The sequence below is a fragment of the Enhydra lutris genome, unplaced genomic scaffold (assembly GCF_002288905.1).
Source record: "Enhydra lutris kenyoni isolate GAN:26980312 unplaced genomic scaffold, ASM228890v2 scaffoldscaffold13, whole genome shotgun sequence".
Lineage (NCBI taxonomy): Eukaryota > Metazoa > Chordata > Mammalia > Carnivora > Mustelidae > Enhydra > Enhydra lutris.
Window position 1 is genome coordinate 4,000,369 of NW_019154097.1, and position 15,016 is coordinate 4,015,384.

A 15,016-nucleotide genomic window follows, 5' to 3' on the forward strand; every position below is an offset into this window, starting at 1 on the left:
GCCCCGACGTCCCGGACCCACTCGCCTCGGGTGTCGCGGCCACCGGTTGGGGGTTGCGTACCTGAGGGGGCGTGGCCGCTGCCCGTGGGCCGGGCTGGAAGGAGTTAAGCGGAGGCCCGGCTCAGCCCCGCCCCCGGCAGGCCGCGGAGCCTGAGCCCCAGCGGCGAAGCGGAGCAGCGGTCGCCAGCCCGCCAGCCCGCCTCCGCCTGCGGGGAGCCCGCCCGCCTGCCCGCCGGCGCCCAGGAGAGCCACCGCCACCGCCCGGCCCAGGCCCAGGCCCAGGCCCTGCGCAGAGCGAAGCGGAGCGGCGTCTACCCGGGCCCTGCAAACCGGCGCGGCGGGGGCGGGCCCAAGATCTGCCGCGGATCTTCCATTCTCCAGGGCGGGAGCGGGAGCTCCGGCGTCCCGGATCGGGCTCGGCGCACGCCCATGGCAAGCGCGGCCTGCCCGGGCCCCGGGGACCCTGCCATGTGAGGCAGGCCCGGGCTGGGGGCCCGGCCATGGCCGGAGAACGGCCCCCACTGCGGGGCCCTGGGCCAGGGCCGGGAGAAGCGCCGGGGGAGGGGCCCCCGGGCCCGGGGAGTACGGGTGGAGGCCCGGGCCGGGGCCGCCCCTCCTCCTACCGGGCTCTCCGCAGCGCAGTCTCCAGCCTGGCGCGCGTGGACGATTTCCACTGCGCGGAGAAGATCGGGGCCGGCTTCTTCTCTGAGGTCTACAAGGTAGGATCAGCAGAGAGGGCAGAGGGGCGGGACCGAGCCTTAGACGCGAGGCTGGAGCTAAGGGGCCTAGACCCGAACGACCCGCGCGACCTGGCGGATCTGCCCGGGACTCGCCAGCCTTTGCCGCCCCCAGGTTAGGCACCGACAGTCAGGGCAAGTCATGGTGCTGAAAATGAACAGACTCCCCAGTAACCGGGGAAACACGCTACGGGAGGTGCAGCTGATGAACCGGCTCCGACACCCCAACATCCTAAGGTGAGCGAGCCCCAGCCGCTTGCTGAGAAGCTTGCTGGGAGAAAAGGAAAGATCCCGCGGGAAAAGTGGGAACTGCAGAGGGGCCCGGACTCTTATTAGAGGAGCCTACCCTCCTATCTTCTTCATCCTCTTCCAGGTTCATGGGGGTCTGTGTGCACCAGGGGCAGCTGCACGCTCTTACAGAGGTGAGGATGGGCCAGGAAGGAGGGGACCCCCACCGCCACCAAGGGGAGAGAGTGTCAACGCCTGGTGCATTTGCTGAGGAATAATGAAAGGCAGCAGGACCCCCTCCCATGAGAGGCTTCCCTGAACTTTCCTTTGGGCTAACCACAAGTAAAATTCCTCCATTGGTCACATTCTCTATATGCGCTATAACAAGTGCTGTCCAGTAGAACTTTCTGCAGTGATGAAAATGTTCTGCAGCTACATGTGGCTAGGGAGCAGTAGAAATATGACCAATAGAAATATGACTGAGGAACTAAATGTTTAATTTTATTTAAACTTAATAATTCAAATAGTTGCACATGTCTTGGAAGGACAGCCCTAGAACATGAGTGGGAGACTCTAGAGCACAGACTCCCCCTTCTGACCTTTGTGATCCTCCTTAGTGTCCCCTGGCCTATAAGTGGGAGACGTAGAGTACAGGCGGAAACCTTGACGTTGATTCCCCTTCTCCCCCTATACCCCAGTATATGAATGGGGGGACCCTGGAACAGCTGCTCAGCTCCCCAGAACCCCTGTCCTGGCCAGTCAGGCTCCGCCTGGCTCTGGACATTGCCCGTGGCCTGCGGTACCTGCATGCCAAAGGTGTATTCCACCGAGACCTAACATCCAAGGTAGGCTGGCCAGGTGGGTGGAGGCATGAAAGGGGATTCGAGTGTGGATTGGAGTGTGGATATTAGACCTGTTAGGACGTCCAGAGTAGCAAGGCCCTGGAGAATGGGGACTGGGATGACGGGGAGCTCTGAGGGGCCGAGTACCATGCTATGTTTGGAGTGATGATGTTGAAAGATTGGGGTGCACTGGAGAACTGAGAGGTCAGAGGGGGTTGGAGTTACTCTGGAGTGACAGGGCTTTGGGGTATATATTGGGAGAACAGAAAACAGAAGGTGATGGGTGTGTGGGGATGCTGTATGTATGTCAGAACTGTCTGATCCGACGGGAAGACCGAGGCTTCACGGCTGTTGTGGGTGACTTCGGGCTGGCTGAAAAGATTCCTGTGTATAGGTGAGGTGAATGCCCTTGTGCCCCCCCCCCCCAGACTTTCTAGAAGGTCCCTATCTAAATGAAGCCCCCAGAGACATATCCTTTGGAGTGGGGAGGGGGCTGACCTCATCCCCTTTTGTTTAGGGGGGTTATCTGAGTGGGATGTCTCTGATCACTCTGCCCCTACCCCTGCAGGGAAGGGGCAAGAAAGGAGCCATTGGCTGTGGTAGGTTCCCCATACTGGATGGCTCCAGAGGTGTTGCGGGGTGAGCTGTATGATGAGAAGGTAAGACATCAATCCTTCAGATTCCAAGGCCTTCCAGAGACCCTTGAGATACTTTCATAAGGCCCCATCCCAAGTTCTTCAATAGCCTTATTGAATATTTAAGAGACTCCCAAATTCCCCCTTGTCCCCTCATAGGGACCCCTCCAATGCATGAAACTATCATGACTTCCCCCAAATTCTGACATGTTCTGACAAAATTCTGACATGAAAACCATCAGTTCCTCCCGTTGACATTCTCTCCTCCCCGCAGGCCGATGTCTTTGCCTTTGGGATTGTCCTCTGTGAGCTCATTGCACGAGTACCTGCGGACCCAGATTACCTACCCCGAACTGAGGTGAATAATGTTTCCAGTTTGGAAAAGGGGGAGCTCCAGACTGGGCAGCTTATAACTGAGGAGGGTTCCCTGGAGGTTAAGGTCCTGATTGGGGGTCAGAAGGAGAACCCAAGGAAGGCTGACTTGAAGGCCCCTTCTCTCTGTCCCTGCAGGACTTTGGCCTGGATGTGCCTGCTTTCCGGACCTTGGTAGGGGATGACTGCCCACTGCCCTTCCTACTCCTGGCCATCCACTGCTGCAGTGTAAGAGCCTCTCTCTCCCTGCCCACCACCCCCATCTATCCGCTGCAAGGCTTTCCTGCTCCAGGTGGTGGGAGGAAAATGTAGGGACTCTCTTTTGGAGCACTGAGTGAAGCTATCCCTCTCTCTACCCATCAGATGGAACCTAGCACTCGTGCTCCCTTCACTGAAATCACGCAGCATCTGGAATGGATCCTGGAGCAGCTGCCTGAGCCAGCCCCCCTCACCAGAGCTTCCCTGACACACAATCAGAGTAAGTGAGCATGACCTTGATGCAACTAAACTCTTTTTGCCTCTTCCTTAGAACTCAAGGGATTAAGACTAAATGTATTTATTAGTTGAGAAGGTTGGGGCGGGGGGTGTGAAAGGACATCTTAAATATTTTCAAATTCTAGAACCAAGAGAGGGGAAGAAGGAAAGGAGAGGTGAAGGAGGGCTAGAGGTGACATCTCCCCTGTCTAAAATACCCAGTGGGACTCCCTTTTATAAGCTGTAGTCCCACCAGCCTCCTGGTGAATAATGAGGCCTCAAGGAGCCATGATCAACGCTGAGAACAGTAACCACAGACTTCTCTGTCTACAGGGTCTGTTTCAAGAGGGGGTCCCTCTGCCACCCTTCCTAGGCCAGACCCCCGGCTTTCCCGAAGCCGGTCAGACCTCTTCCTGCCCCCATCACCAGACTCACCCCCCAACTGGGGGGACAGTCTGACTCGAGTCAATCCCTTCTCACTCCGGGAAGACCTCCGGGGAGGCAAGATCAAGCTGTTGGACACACCCAGCAAGCCAGTTACCCCCCTGCCCCTTGTTCCACCATCACCACTGCCCTCCTCGCAGCTGCCCTTGGTGACCACTCCAGAGACCCTCATCCAGCCTGGGACACCTGCCCGTCGCTGCCGCTCGCTCCCATCATCCCCTGAGCTCCCCCGACGTATGGAGACAGCACTGCCAGGTCCTGGCCCTCCCAGTGTGGGCCCCTCGGCTGAAGAAAGAATGGAGTGTGAGGGCAGTAGCCCTGAGCCAGAACCCCCAGGACCAGCTCCCCAGCTGCCCCTGGCCGTGGCCACAGACAACTTCATCAGCACTTGTTCCTCGGCCTCCCAGCCTTGGTCCCCTAGATCAGGGACTGCCCTTAACAACAACCCCCCAGCTGTGGTGGTGAACTCCCCACAAGGCTGGGCTGGGGAGCCGTGGAACCGGGCCCAGCATAGCCTGCCCCGGGCGGCAGCTCTGGAGCGGACAGAACCCTCGCCGCCCCCTTCAGCTCCCCGGGAGTCTGATGAGGGGCTGCCCTGCCCTGGCTGCTGTCTTGGCCCTTTCAGCTTCGGCTTCCTATCCATGTGCCCCCGCCCCACACCAGCTGTTGCCCGCTACCGCAACCTGAACTGTGAGGCGGGCAGTCTCCTCTGCCACCGAGGGCACCATGCCAAGCCTCCCACACCCGGCCTGCAGCTGCCCGGGGCGCGCTCTTAACAGTGGGGCCTGTGGTCTCTGGCCTCCAACTTTGGCCTTCAGGATGCCCTGTGAGGACAGAGCACACATGTTGGACAGTGCCAGCCCCAGCAGGGCTGACCGGCTCTTCTCCCCATGTAGGGGAACCTCAGCATGGACTCAAGGGACAGAACATTTCCTGTCTAGCCCCTGGGCCTGCTCTCCCATGGGCAATCACTGAACCAGACAAAGCACTGCTGACACATGAGACTAACACGTGCAAATTATTTAAAAATATTTCAATAAAACTGCCTGGCTGGCTCCGGGCTGCCCCTATCCACTCAGCCCATGCGCCCTCCTCCACCCCCCTACAGTGCCACTATGGAAAGTTCTTGGGGAGGCCAAAATCTCTTCTAGTGACTTCTTCACCAGTTTCCCAGGAACAGTCCAGCTTCTGGGGCAGGATTTCAAGCAGGCAACAGGCTGGCTAGAAGTATTGGGCATGGATCCGCCCTTGGCTAGGCACTGCGCAGGCAGAGTGAGAGAACGCTAGAGGGAGATGATCTTAGGACCTGCAAACTGCAGTTAGGGTGAGGGGTGCAGGCTTCTGTTGGCATGAGTGCCTGTAAGAGTAAAGCACCAGTGAGGTCCGCAGTAGATTATTGCTAAGAATATTCATCCAGCTCCTCCTGCCTCCCTGGACAGCCAAATCCACAGCCTCCCTTCAGTTCCAGAACTTTCCTGCTGAACACCCTCCTTCATAAGCAGACCAAGACCCTGAAGGCTGTAGAGGTGACCATCGCTCTCAGGAATAAGTTTTACCTCTGGCTTCCGAGCCCCTGCTCTAAGTTACTCTCCCTCCCTGTTCCCCAACTCCCATGCCTCAGTGGGTGGTCATGCTTACCCAACTCAGGGCAAAAAGTGGTCCCTATCTGGGTGCTTGAAAGCTGTCATCTCACAGATGCAGGGAAGAAGAGAAGTACAGTCATGCTGCTGTGTTCTTGGCCAACTGCTTTGTACCTTATAACATCTTGAGCTTTGACTATAATACCTAAAGATTGGTGAGGTAGAACTGGGACAAGGCCTGCCTCTCCTTTCCCACCCTGCCTTCGCTCCCCTTTCTCCCCTTGCCCTATGTTAAACACAGTGAAGTCCTAATTTGCCCTGCCTGCCTAAGGCCACATTTGGGTATGGTTCAGGGACAGATGGCTACTCTTAACTCAAAGAGGCTTTAGAACCAGAGGAGGAAAAAAGTCACCCAAAATATTAAAGATGGAAACTCCATGGGGAATATAGGAGATGACTGCCTATTTCAGGGTTCCTGGAGTTGATTTTCAAAGTTGCCCCACTGCTCCCTTCCTGGAGGTAACTATAGTGCCCCCAAGAGGCCCTGACTGAGAAAGTGCCATCTCAGTTCCGGTAGCGCTGTCAAGGGATGGGAAGTTGAATGCCGGGGTTCATGAGCTGTGAAGTTCTAGCTAAAGCCTCAGCTTCTCCCTCTGAGAGAAAAACAACATAGGTCCCAACCTAGTAACTTTAAAAAAAAAAGTGCTTGGGACTGCCAGGTACTGGAAAGGCGCCAGAGAAGAAGGCTGTCCTAAAGAGTTTTAAGTAAAGGAAACAGACAAGTAGGCAATTACAATACTGACTTGTGAAAGAATTTTGGGAGCAGGACCTCCCAAAACTTTGGGAGCAGGAGGAGAATCTCATTACTATGTCTATATGAAGGAGCTACGGGGTTGAATACGCCCAGAAGTCCTAACAGACTTACCCAGGGCCTCGTTTGCCGTCAACCTGCTGCCACCTCTTAGCAAAGGTGTGATTAACCCAAAATGAACCAGGTGGGCTAATTTGCATCAACATCTTCCTTGCGCTGTTGTGGTTCATAACCTGAGGGGAGAATCAGAGGAGGGGTATGTGGAGAATGATGAGAAATATTCCAGTGCAAGGGGCCGGGGCGGGGGTGCGGTGTAGGGAGGGGGGATGTGGGCCAATGAAAGAAAATGAGCACTATGGGGAGGTCTCGGCTTTGACAAGAGGACTGTTTCTGACTGGCACAAGACATCAGCTCCTTGGGGACCTGTCCCTGAGGCCTTCAAGTGCCACCTTGCAGATGCAGGCTCGCCCTTCAGTTCACCCCCGGGCTGGTGAAGAATTTCTGCCAGCCTTTGAAAGAGGAGTCATTCCATGGGCTGCTCTGGTCATAAGGAGTCAATCCCAACAATCTAGCCCCCCAGATATGGGACCTCTGCCTGAGAGGTCTTGAGAGACAAAGAGACTGTTAAGCAGCCCTGGAGAGTTGACCAGAAAGCTGAGATGAGAAACAGGTTCAAGTAAAGTTGGTTCATGAGCTTCAACTCTCGTGCCAACTCTGGCCAGTAGGGGCCACCTGGAGCACTGTGCTGAGAAGCTGCCGGAAAAGGAATGCGTGCTCTGCGTGCACCACCACTCCTGACTCACTGACACATATCCCTTCGCCCAACAGTACCTGCTACAGTCTGCAAATAAGGGGATGCTTACTGAATAAGAATAAAGAATGTCACTGAACATGGCCAGGTCGGAGGACAGAGATTGACAGTAGTTTTGGCTCTCCTCCCAACTTCTCTCCGTGTATGAGATGTAAAAACAACTCCTCTCATTCAGTATCCATCCCATGGGACAGCAGAAATCTATAAAACAGAAAGAATGTAACAGCATAGCCCAGACCCAGGAGGGAGATCTCCCCATGTGAGACAAAAGTGATGATTCCTCAGTGTGGTTTCTAACAGTGCCCCCTTTGGTCTAGTCCCAGCACCTTCACTAGCTTCTAGCCCTTCACCTTTGCAATCTGTCTTTGGCCTCCCCTGGTAATGCCATTCCTATGCATATTTAGTAAAAGTCTTTAATATTCACAGCAGCACTCCTTAACAGTCTGGGAGGTTTATTTTATTTTATTTTATTTTTAAGATATTTATTTATTTATTTGACAGAGAGAGATCACAAGTAGGCAGAGAGGCAGGCAGAGAGAGAGGAAGGGAAGCAGGCTCCCTGCCAAACAGAGAGCCCGATGTGGGGCTCGATCCCAGGACCCCGGGATCATGACCTGAGCCAAAGGCAGAGGCTTAACCCACTGAGCCACCCAGGCGCCCCAGGAGGTTTATTTTAATAGGGTGGAGGTACTATTCCCAATTTCTGAATGATTGCAATCTCCCCCCCCTTACACTTTGGCTGACCTCACCTGCCCCCCCAAGTGTTCAATCAACCTCATAATCATCTCAATCACTCCCTAAAGCATTCCTCGCTGCATATTCAAAACTTGCCCACACCCTCCAAGCTGCTAGCCACCTCCTTCCCTCTCTCCACTCTTCCATAAGTAAAAACCTTGGTTCCTGTTCTGCTGAAATTGTCAGACACTTGATGTGAACTCTCTCCATTTCCCTCCCTTGCCCCCCAAAATTTCTCTTCTCTGTTACACTGTCCTGGCTATCTCTAAGCAGTAAACATCCCTCTTTCTTTCACAACCCATACACCCATCTGTGCTCCTGATCCCAACCCACCTCTCTCTTTGCTTTGTTCCAGGAATCCTACCTGTGACACTCAAAGATCCCTCCTGCCTTCCCCTGCTCCCTCTTTTCTGTCTACATTGTCTCATGTCCTCACCGAGGTACCCTCTTGAGTTTCTGTCCTATGGCAACTAAAGGGAATACAAAGTCAGTGTAGCCAAATGGAAGAGGGTGAGAGGCTAAGTGGCATGCTGAAAGGTAGGCAGGGACCTTGGAAGCCAGGCTAAGGCTTTTTTTAAAATTTTCTATATTACAGGGAAGAGTAAGTCAATGTAGCATTTTACATAGAGAAGTTTTGTTCACTGGCTATATCCCAAGTGCTTGGACACAGTGCTTGGACATGTAGTATGTATGCAATGACTTTTGATGTAATTAATTAACTGGAATGACATGATCAGATTTTGTTTTTAAAGAATTACCCTGGCTTCCACATGACAAGTGGATGGGTGGGAGAGGGAGAGAGATGTTTAGGAGAAATGACGCAGCAAGCTGTCACAGTGATCCTTGCAAAAAATGGGGGTGAGCAAAAATGTGAATGGATGTATAGGCTCAGTGGTGGAAAATGGAGTGCGGCACCTGCTAAAAGTGGGAGAGAGGGTGGTAGGGTAAGGAGTTCTGCACTGCTGCCAGGCAGTACCGAGGATTAGGCTGAGGTTGAGACTAGAGTTTTGGTTGCACCAAGCAGAATGATGGCACAATATGGCACACCTGGGTGCGGAAGGGGCAGAGGGGGCAGTTCATCCAGAGTTGATATCTTGCCCCTCTGGTACACCAGAAGGACAATAGAACAAAAGAGCAAGTAGCTGAAGTGATGGGCCCTAGAAGCCAAGATGGGTAGAGAGAGAAGTGACAGCCAAGGCAAAGGGAGGAAAGGGGAGACAGTGAGTTGGAGGCATCAGTGAGATTGAAGAAGTGTGGGGAAAGACTGGAGGAGGCAGCTGTGGTCAGAGTGGTCTGGAACCAGCCTTCTAGCAGAAGAACAGTTCAGGTTGCTTGGGTCTGGGGTGCAGCTGAGGGAATGGGTGGCAGCACTGCCTGGGACTGAGGGTCACAGGGAATGAGAAGGCTAAAGACACAAGGGCTGGGGGTGTCTGTACATCAATTCACTATCTTAAGCCTTGGGGAGTCTCTGGATGCCCCCTGAGCTAGACAGAGCCTAACCTGGACCATAGGTAACCAGGCCATGAACACTCTGGTTGCCTTGGGCCTGGTTCCCCACCCCGAACCTCAGCCTGCTTCTTACACAGCCTCTCCCCTTTTCTGTGGCCCCTCCCTCATCCCCACATACTGCCTGGGCTCCTGCCTTCAAAATAGATGAACTCTTCCCGCCAGCTCTCTCCCCCACCTTACCCCCACCCACCTCATTGTGAGTGCTGCCCACGCTTGAGAGCTTCAGCTGCCTCGCCCCCCACCCGCCACGCTGCACCTCAGTAATCAGGATTTTTTAACACTTGGGGAATCTCAGATGTGGTGAGAAATAATTAAAGGTATAGACCCTCTCTTTAGAAAAAAGTGCAAAAAACCAGTTCCACATCCCAGTTCAGGGGGTTCCCAGATAATTTGACATTGATATCAAGAGCAGAGACTTAAGTTTGGTGCTTTGGACAGTGTGATCTGCATTGCCATCTGTCTCCCTCCTTCCTCCTATAGGATTTGCCTTAGAGCTGGGTGACTTGTCCTAAATCCAGAATGCAGCTTGATCCTCCTCTCTGTTGGCCACCACTCTCATTTACTATCCCTTTCCTCCACAACTCAATGCCCCCCCCGACAGAGAGACACCTGCCAGGAGTGTCTCCTCGCTTCAATCCATCCCTTACAGAGACCCTCCCAACTCTTGTCTCCCAGAGTGGATACCTTCTAAGGGGCACGTGAATAAGGGTTTCAGTGTGTCGCGCATGCTGCTCAGCCTCTGCTCCAAGGTCATCCTCTGCACCTCCTTACTTTGCAAGTCCTCCTTTGTCTTCTCCATCTCAGACTGGCAGGCCTGTAACTGTTCTTGGGTAGCCTGGCAAACCCTCTGTTTCTCCTGTAGTGCTTCCTGACTCTGGGCTGCTTCCCTCCTGGACCCCTGCAGATCCTCCTCTTTCTTCCCCAGCTGGGTCATCGTTAGGTGGAGCTGCTGTCGCAGGCTGCTGTTAGTGGTTTCCAGAAGCCTGTTCATTTGCTGGAGCTGCTGAGACACCTGCAGATCTGTTTGGCCATAATGAGAAATTTGGAGGTCATCTTCAGCCATGCCCTGCCACCCTGAGACTTCAGCGTCTGTCCTTTTTCTGCTTCTTGCAAATTTTTGCAAAACAGGATGAAATATAAGAGCTGACTGCCTAAAGCTTTAGGAGGTATTGGATTAGGAAGACACAGCACTCTAAAATAGACCCGACTAGAAACTAGTTGAAAAGCTAAGGATATGGTGGTGGTGACTCTGAGCCCTGACCAGGGAAAGGGCAGCTGTTGGGGAGAGTAGAGAGTAGGGAAGAAAATGGCTTGGGGTAAGTGGGAAATGGGGGACAGCCATACTCACAGCGTACTCCCAGGCAGATGGCGGCCACCCCTCCCAGCAGGCTGGTGAGTAGCAGGCCGAGAAAGAGGTACTGCATACAGGCTGCGCGACCTTAGGGAGACAGTGGGAAGAAGGGCAGAGAGCCCCAGCAAAGTTTAGAGAATGAGGGGCTGGGTGGGTGGGGGATATTCATGGGAAAGAGCACCCCTCAGAGGATATGGTGCAGGTATGATGGGTTTTGTCGGTTAGTGAATTAATGCAGGTAGCAGAAGGAAGATGTTCCAGAATAAGGGCTGGATCGTTTCTGGTAAGCATTGAGGAGCGCTACCTGGTAGGATGGGAGCTAAATCTCAGACGGAGACAGAGGACGGGGGTATGTGAATGGGACCACCGTAAAGGGGAAGGAGGGAGGATCTGGGTCAACCTGTGGGAATGATACATCTGGGTATGGGGGTCAAAGAGTCAGGGCAGGGTTCTCGGGGCTGCCCGCGCAGTCCAGAGGGCTGCTACCCGGGCTCACTCTCGGTACCGGACACGCACACGCAGGGCCCAGCACCATGCCCTTGGGACCCCGCCAGCTCGCCCTCTGTGAACAGCCCGCGCGGCCGGGAGGGGTCCGCGCAGTCGCGGGAGCCGCCTAGCCCGAGACCCCGCCCCGCGCGCCGAAGCACCAGCCCGGCCGCTGGGGGCGCGCGCCGCAGGGAGGGCGAGGGACTCACCCGCGAGGAGCCTCCCGGCAGCCGGTGACGTCACGGAGCCCCAGGACGCAGTTGGCTGCTCGGGTTGGAGCCCTGAGGACCCACAGAGACTCCGGTTTCCAAGAGGGGAAGACCCGGGAAATTTCCGTTCTTTCCACCCTCTCGCCTCCCCCTCTCTCTCTCTCCAGTCTGGCCCGAGATACCTTCTGCGACTTCCTGAGATGCTCTGGGACCCCCTTAGCACTCCCTGGAGTCCCGCATCTCCACCGGGACTCTTGTGTCTCTCCCGGGTCTTACTACTCTTCCGGGTCTCCCTCCTGGGTCTCTCTTTAGGTTTTACTCAGCACCCCTAAACCTTCTCCCCAAAAGTGCCCTCATCCCTCTCTCCTACCCTCTTCTCTGTCCTGTAACTCCCCATTTCCCATTCGAAATCGTCTCCCCACGGGGGCTGCCTTCATGTCTCCTCGCTGAACCCTTGTCTCCGCACTGGGACTTCCACCTTGCCCCTGGGAGCTTTATTCTTACCTGACTCCCATTTATCCAGGGCTCATTCTTCTCTTTCCTAAGCATCCCCTCCTTTCCCAGGGATATTGTGTACCGCCCCCCCCCCCGCCCCCCGCTCAAGAATACCGTAGAGTCCCAGCTCAAGACACACACACACCGCACACACCCCACACACACCCCGCCTCGTCAAACATATCCTTTGGGTTCTCCGTACCTGCTTTGTCCCCTACTCCAGAAGAAGCCAAGCTCAAGGGCCCACCTGAGACTGAGGGCACTTGCACATTTTCGTAGGTGAGTTCATCATCCTCATCAGTCTCTGGGTCTGGAAGAGGAGAGAAAAGGTGGAGGTGGGGGTGGGGCCATGAGGGAGCTTAGGGATGCAAAATCAAGGAGATGCCCCTTCCACCCTTACCCTGTCCTAGCCGGCTGGAGACGCTCTTCTTCAGGGGAGCCTTCACAAACCGCAGATCAGCATAGGTGATGGCCTCAGCCATTGCCCTGAGCACCTCTGCTCCCACCTGTCTCCTCCTCCTTCACCCTTGACACTCTTCCCTGGACACTCTCCCCTCTGTCCCTTCACACCCTTAGACTCTTCTGTGACTGCACAGCTTCGTGCTTTGCCCTGTGACTTCCAGCTACAAAAGAGGAAGACGTCAACAAGTGTCAGACTAATGGTTTCAGTGAAGCAGACTGCATCCCTGAGCCTCTGCTAGAGGGACAGGGGATGGGAAACTGAGGTCCGGAACATGGGGGTTGAGTCTGGAAGTGTCACTAGATCACTACTCAGACCTGTTCCTTCATCCTGCCTGTGCTCCCCATTCATGCGTCCCAGATCCTCTTGGGCTGTGCTGGGCTCTAAATGCGTGTCTTCCTGATCATCTACTCTGATTTGCCCTTTGCTCTTCTCTGCCCGTGCTGCTCTGTCTACGGGCTTATCCGTGTGTTGTCAGAGCTCTTCTGTGCCCAGCTGAACCCAGAGGATCTCCCACAGTGGAGCTCCATCCTCTCCATCATACTGGGGGGTCCTAGTGTGGAGCCTTTGCTCCTCATCCTGGGGTTCCCAGCAGGTATGGGCTCCTTGCAGGTAAGGAGCCTTTGATTTGATGGAGCTCTTTTCCCTGTCAGTTTGGAGGCTTTCAGGGTAGACCCAGCTCCGCTCCTGCAGTAGTCCTACAGACTTGCTGAGGGTCTCACACACAGGGAGGTTCTCACCCCAAAGCCCTTCCTGAGAATGTGGCAGTGCTTTGGAGGATGGATCTGGGACCACACTATTTCTCTTCTGCAAACTGCCCTAAATTCCCTCTCCACAGCCTTTCCCTGGCCTTGTCCACCCTTGTTCCCTCCTGATCACACCTTTGGACAATCAGCCCCTTCCTCATCCCATCCTGTCCCCTGCTGGACATGGCATCCTATGTCCCAGAATCAGGGCTGGAGCCAGCAAACTGAGTCGGGGAGGCAGAGGCTTGCGGATAAGCTAGGGCTGGGGGTGAGGATGAGGAACAATCCCAAGCTTGTGCACCTTTGGAAAAACCTGCAGTACTGAGAGCCTTGTGCACCCTCATGGGGGGTCGGGTTGGGGGGCAGGTGAACAAAGGAATTGGGTGGGGATGAAGAAGGGCAGTGGCTTCTTAGAAGGGAGGCAAGGAAACAAAGCAGGGCTGGGTGTTGAGCACACAGACTCTGGACCTGAGGTTTTGATATTTTCTTGGTTTTTTGTTTTGTTTTGTTTTTTCTTTCCTTCCTAAAGTTTGTCCCTTAAAAAGCCTCAACATTGTCCCTTTGCACCCAGCCCCAAGGGAAAAGGGAGTGTTTGTGGGAGAAGACCAGGGACTGGGAGGCCCTCATGGGTGGTGAAGGCATGGCTGATGGGAAGGAGGGAAACCGGCTGGGAGAGGAGGGTTGTTGAGCAGTGGTGGTTCAGAGGTGCTGCCTAACATTATTTTACCAAGCTAGAAGGCCTTGCTTCTGCGGGTGCAAAGGGGCTGAGACAAGACAGGCTCTGTGGGTGGGAAAAAACCGACTTGCAGTAGGTGGCATCTGCCCCCGCAGAACCTCTTGACACGCTGCACCTGTGGGGAGGAAAAAAAAAGGGGGGAAGAGGTGCTCACCGCACACTGACAGCTGTAGTGTATGACTAGTGGTGTGTGGAGAGGTGTTGTACCCGGCTCTGTGGGTCTGCTGACAGCTCTGCCCAACAGCACCATGCAGCCCTCCCAGAGAAAGTGCCCGCCGAGGTAGGAAAGCACATTTGTCACCTGAAGAAGAGGCAGGTGTGTGCATGCATGTGAGTGTGCATGTGTGAACAGGCATCCTCAGGTCTTCGTGGTCTGTTGGGGCGTCTGTGTGCAGTGAGAATCTGTGTCAAGGCCTGCTGGAAGGAGTAAGCTCAGAGGATTCTGTGGGCTGAAGGGTACCTGTGATGGCTGCTATTTTTTTTACCATGACAGGGAATGAGGAGCCATTTGCAGAAAAGTCTTAAAAGGTCATGGGGACAGATGAGGGAAATATTTCTTTTCTCAAGCTCACTTGTTCCTAAGGTGACCCTGCAGCTGTTAACTGTCCTTGCTTAATTAAAGTTTCCTACAACCCGGTCCCCTCCCCCAGCCCCCCATCAGGGCTTCCTCCAGATAACAGACGGTGGTGGGAGTCGGTGGCTCCCTGGGGGCTTCTGGGGCCTGTGAGATGGAGTGGGAGCATATAGAGCAGCTGGGGGCAGAGGCCAGTGCGGGCGGTGAGGAGACCGGGTGTGGTGTCTGGGGGTAGGGGCCTCTTCTCTGTAGATCAGTTGCAGGAACATTTGCAGGAATTCAGTAAACTGTAGGTAATGCCCTAGTTTTCTTTTTCTTTTTTTTTTTAAGATTTTATTTATTTATTTGACAGACAGAGTTCACAAGTGGACAGAGGAGGAAGAAGAGGAGGAAGCAATCTCCCTGCTGAGGGAGATCCCAGGACCCTGTTATCATGACCTGAGCCGAAGGCAGAGGCTTTAACCCACTGAGCCACCCAGGCACCCCAATGCCCTAGTTTTCAAAACCAGTACACACAAGTGAACACGGCCTGGACACCAGGTAAAATGCCAAACCAAGTTTCCAGTATATGCTCAAAAAAAAAAAAAAAAAAAAAAAAAATCAATGGGTCTGCTGCCTAAACAGGCCCTTGGGGAGGCTTCAGAAGGAAGGACACCGGGATGCCAATGGAATGAGCTAGACTGCGTTTCCACAATGGCATGGGTACATTAAGAAGGCCAGGCCTGAAAAAAAATAAAAAATAAAAAAAAAATAAAAAAAAAAATAAAAAAAAGAAGGCCAG

The 15,016-nt window shown here is 54.3% G+C and overlaps 2 protein-coding genes across 3 annotated transcripts; one reads left to right on the forward strand and one right to left on the reverse strand.

Moving 5' to 3' along the window:
• Nucleotides 1-237: 237 nt before the first annotated feature.
• Nucleotides 238-5,364, forward strand: LOC111145552 (testis-specific kinase 1). Its single transcript, XM_022500475.1, has 10 exons — nucleotides 238-719; nucleotides 853-974; nucleotides 1,111-1,159; nucleotides 1,664-1,810; nucleotides 2,119-2,201; nucleotides 2,376-2,466; nucleotides 2,717-2,800; nucleotides 2,953-3,042; nucleotides 3,178-3,292; nucleotides 3,622-5,364. The coding sequence occupies exons 1-10, from the start codon at nucleotides 501-503 to the stop codon at nucleotides 4,506-4,508; spliced, it is 1,887 nt and encodes a 628-aa protein (XP_022356183.1). The 5' UTR covers nucleotides 238-500; the 3' UTR covers nucleotides 4,509-5,364.
• LOC111145553 (CD72 molecule) lies at nucleotides 4,751-12,643 on the reverse strand. 2 transcript variants are annotated; one of them, XM_022500476.1, is made up of 9 exons: nucleotides 12,120-12,639; nucleotides 11,922-12,029; nucleotides 11,225-11,296; nucleotides 10,527-10,616; nucleotides 9,863-10,198; nucleotides 6,987-7,135; nucleotides 6,238-6,356; nucleotides 5,371-5,517; nucleotides 4,751-5,089 (listed from the first exon to the last, which is right to left on the reverse strand). In XM_022500476.1, exons 1-8 carry the CDS (start codon nucleotides 12,199-12,201, stop codon nucleotides 5,376-5,378), a joined length of 1,098 nt encoding a protein of 365 aa, XP_022356184.1. In that variant the 5' UTR covers nucleotides 12,202-12,639; the 3' UTR covers nucleotides 4,751-5,089; nucleotides 5,371-5,375. The 2 variants fall into 2 exon arrangements, with proteins under 2 accessions (XP_022356184.1, XP_022356185.1); XM_022500477.1 differs by lacking the exon at nucleotides 11,225-11,296 and having other exon boundaries at nucleotides 12,120-12,643.
• Between the last annotated feature and the right edge of the window lie 2,373 nt (nucleotides 12,644-15,016).

Excerpts from the sequence above, each read along its gene's own strand:
- LOC111145552 (XM_022500475.1), top strand. The coding sequence starts at position 501 with ATGGCCGGAGAACGGCCCCCACTGCGGGGCCCTGGGCCAGGGCCGGGA. Across the intron at positions 2,801-2,952 it reads ATTACCTACCCCGAACTGAG|GACTTTGGCCTGGATGTGCC; the intron begins GTGAATAATGTT and ends CTGTCCCTGCAG. Across the intron at positions 3,293-3,621 it reads TTCCCTGACACACAATCAGA|GGTCTGTTTCAAGAGGGGGT; the intron begins GTAAGTGAGCAT and ends CTCTGTCTACAG.
- LOC111145553 (XM_022500476.1), bottom strand. The coding sequence starts at position 12,201 with ATGGCTGAGGCCATCACCTATGCTGATCTGCGGTTTGTGAAGGCTCCC. Across the intron at positions 10,617-11,224 it reads TGCCGGGAGGCTCCTCGCGG|GTCGCGCAGCCTGTATGCAG; the intron begins GTGAGTCCCTCG and ends TGTCTCCCTAAG. Across the intron at positions 10,199-10,526 it reads CATCTGCCTGGGAGTACGCT|ATCTGCAGGTGTCTCAGCAG; the intron begins GTGAGTATGGCT and ends ATGGCCAAACAG.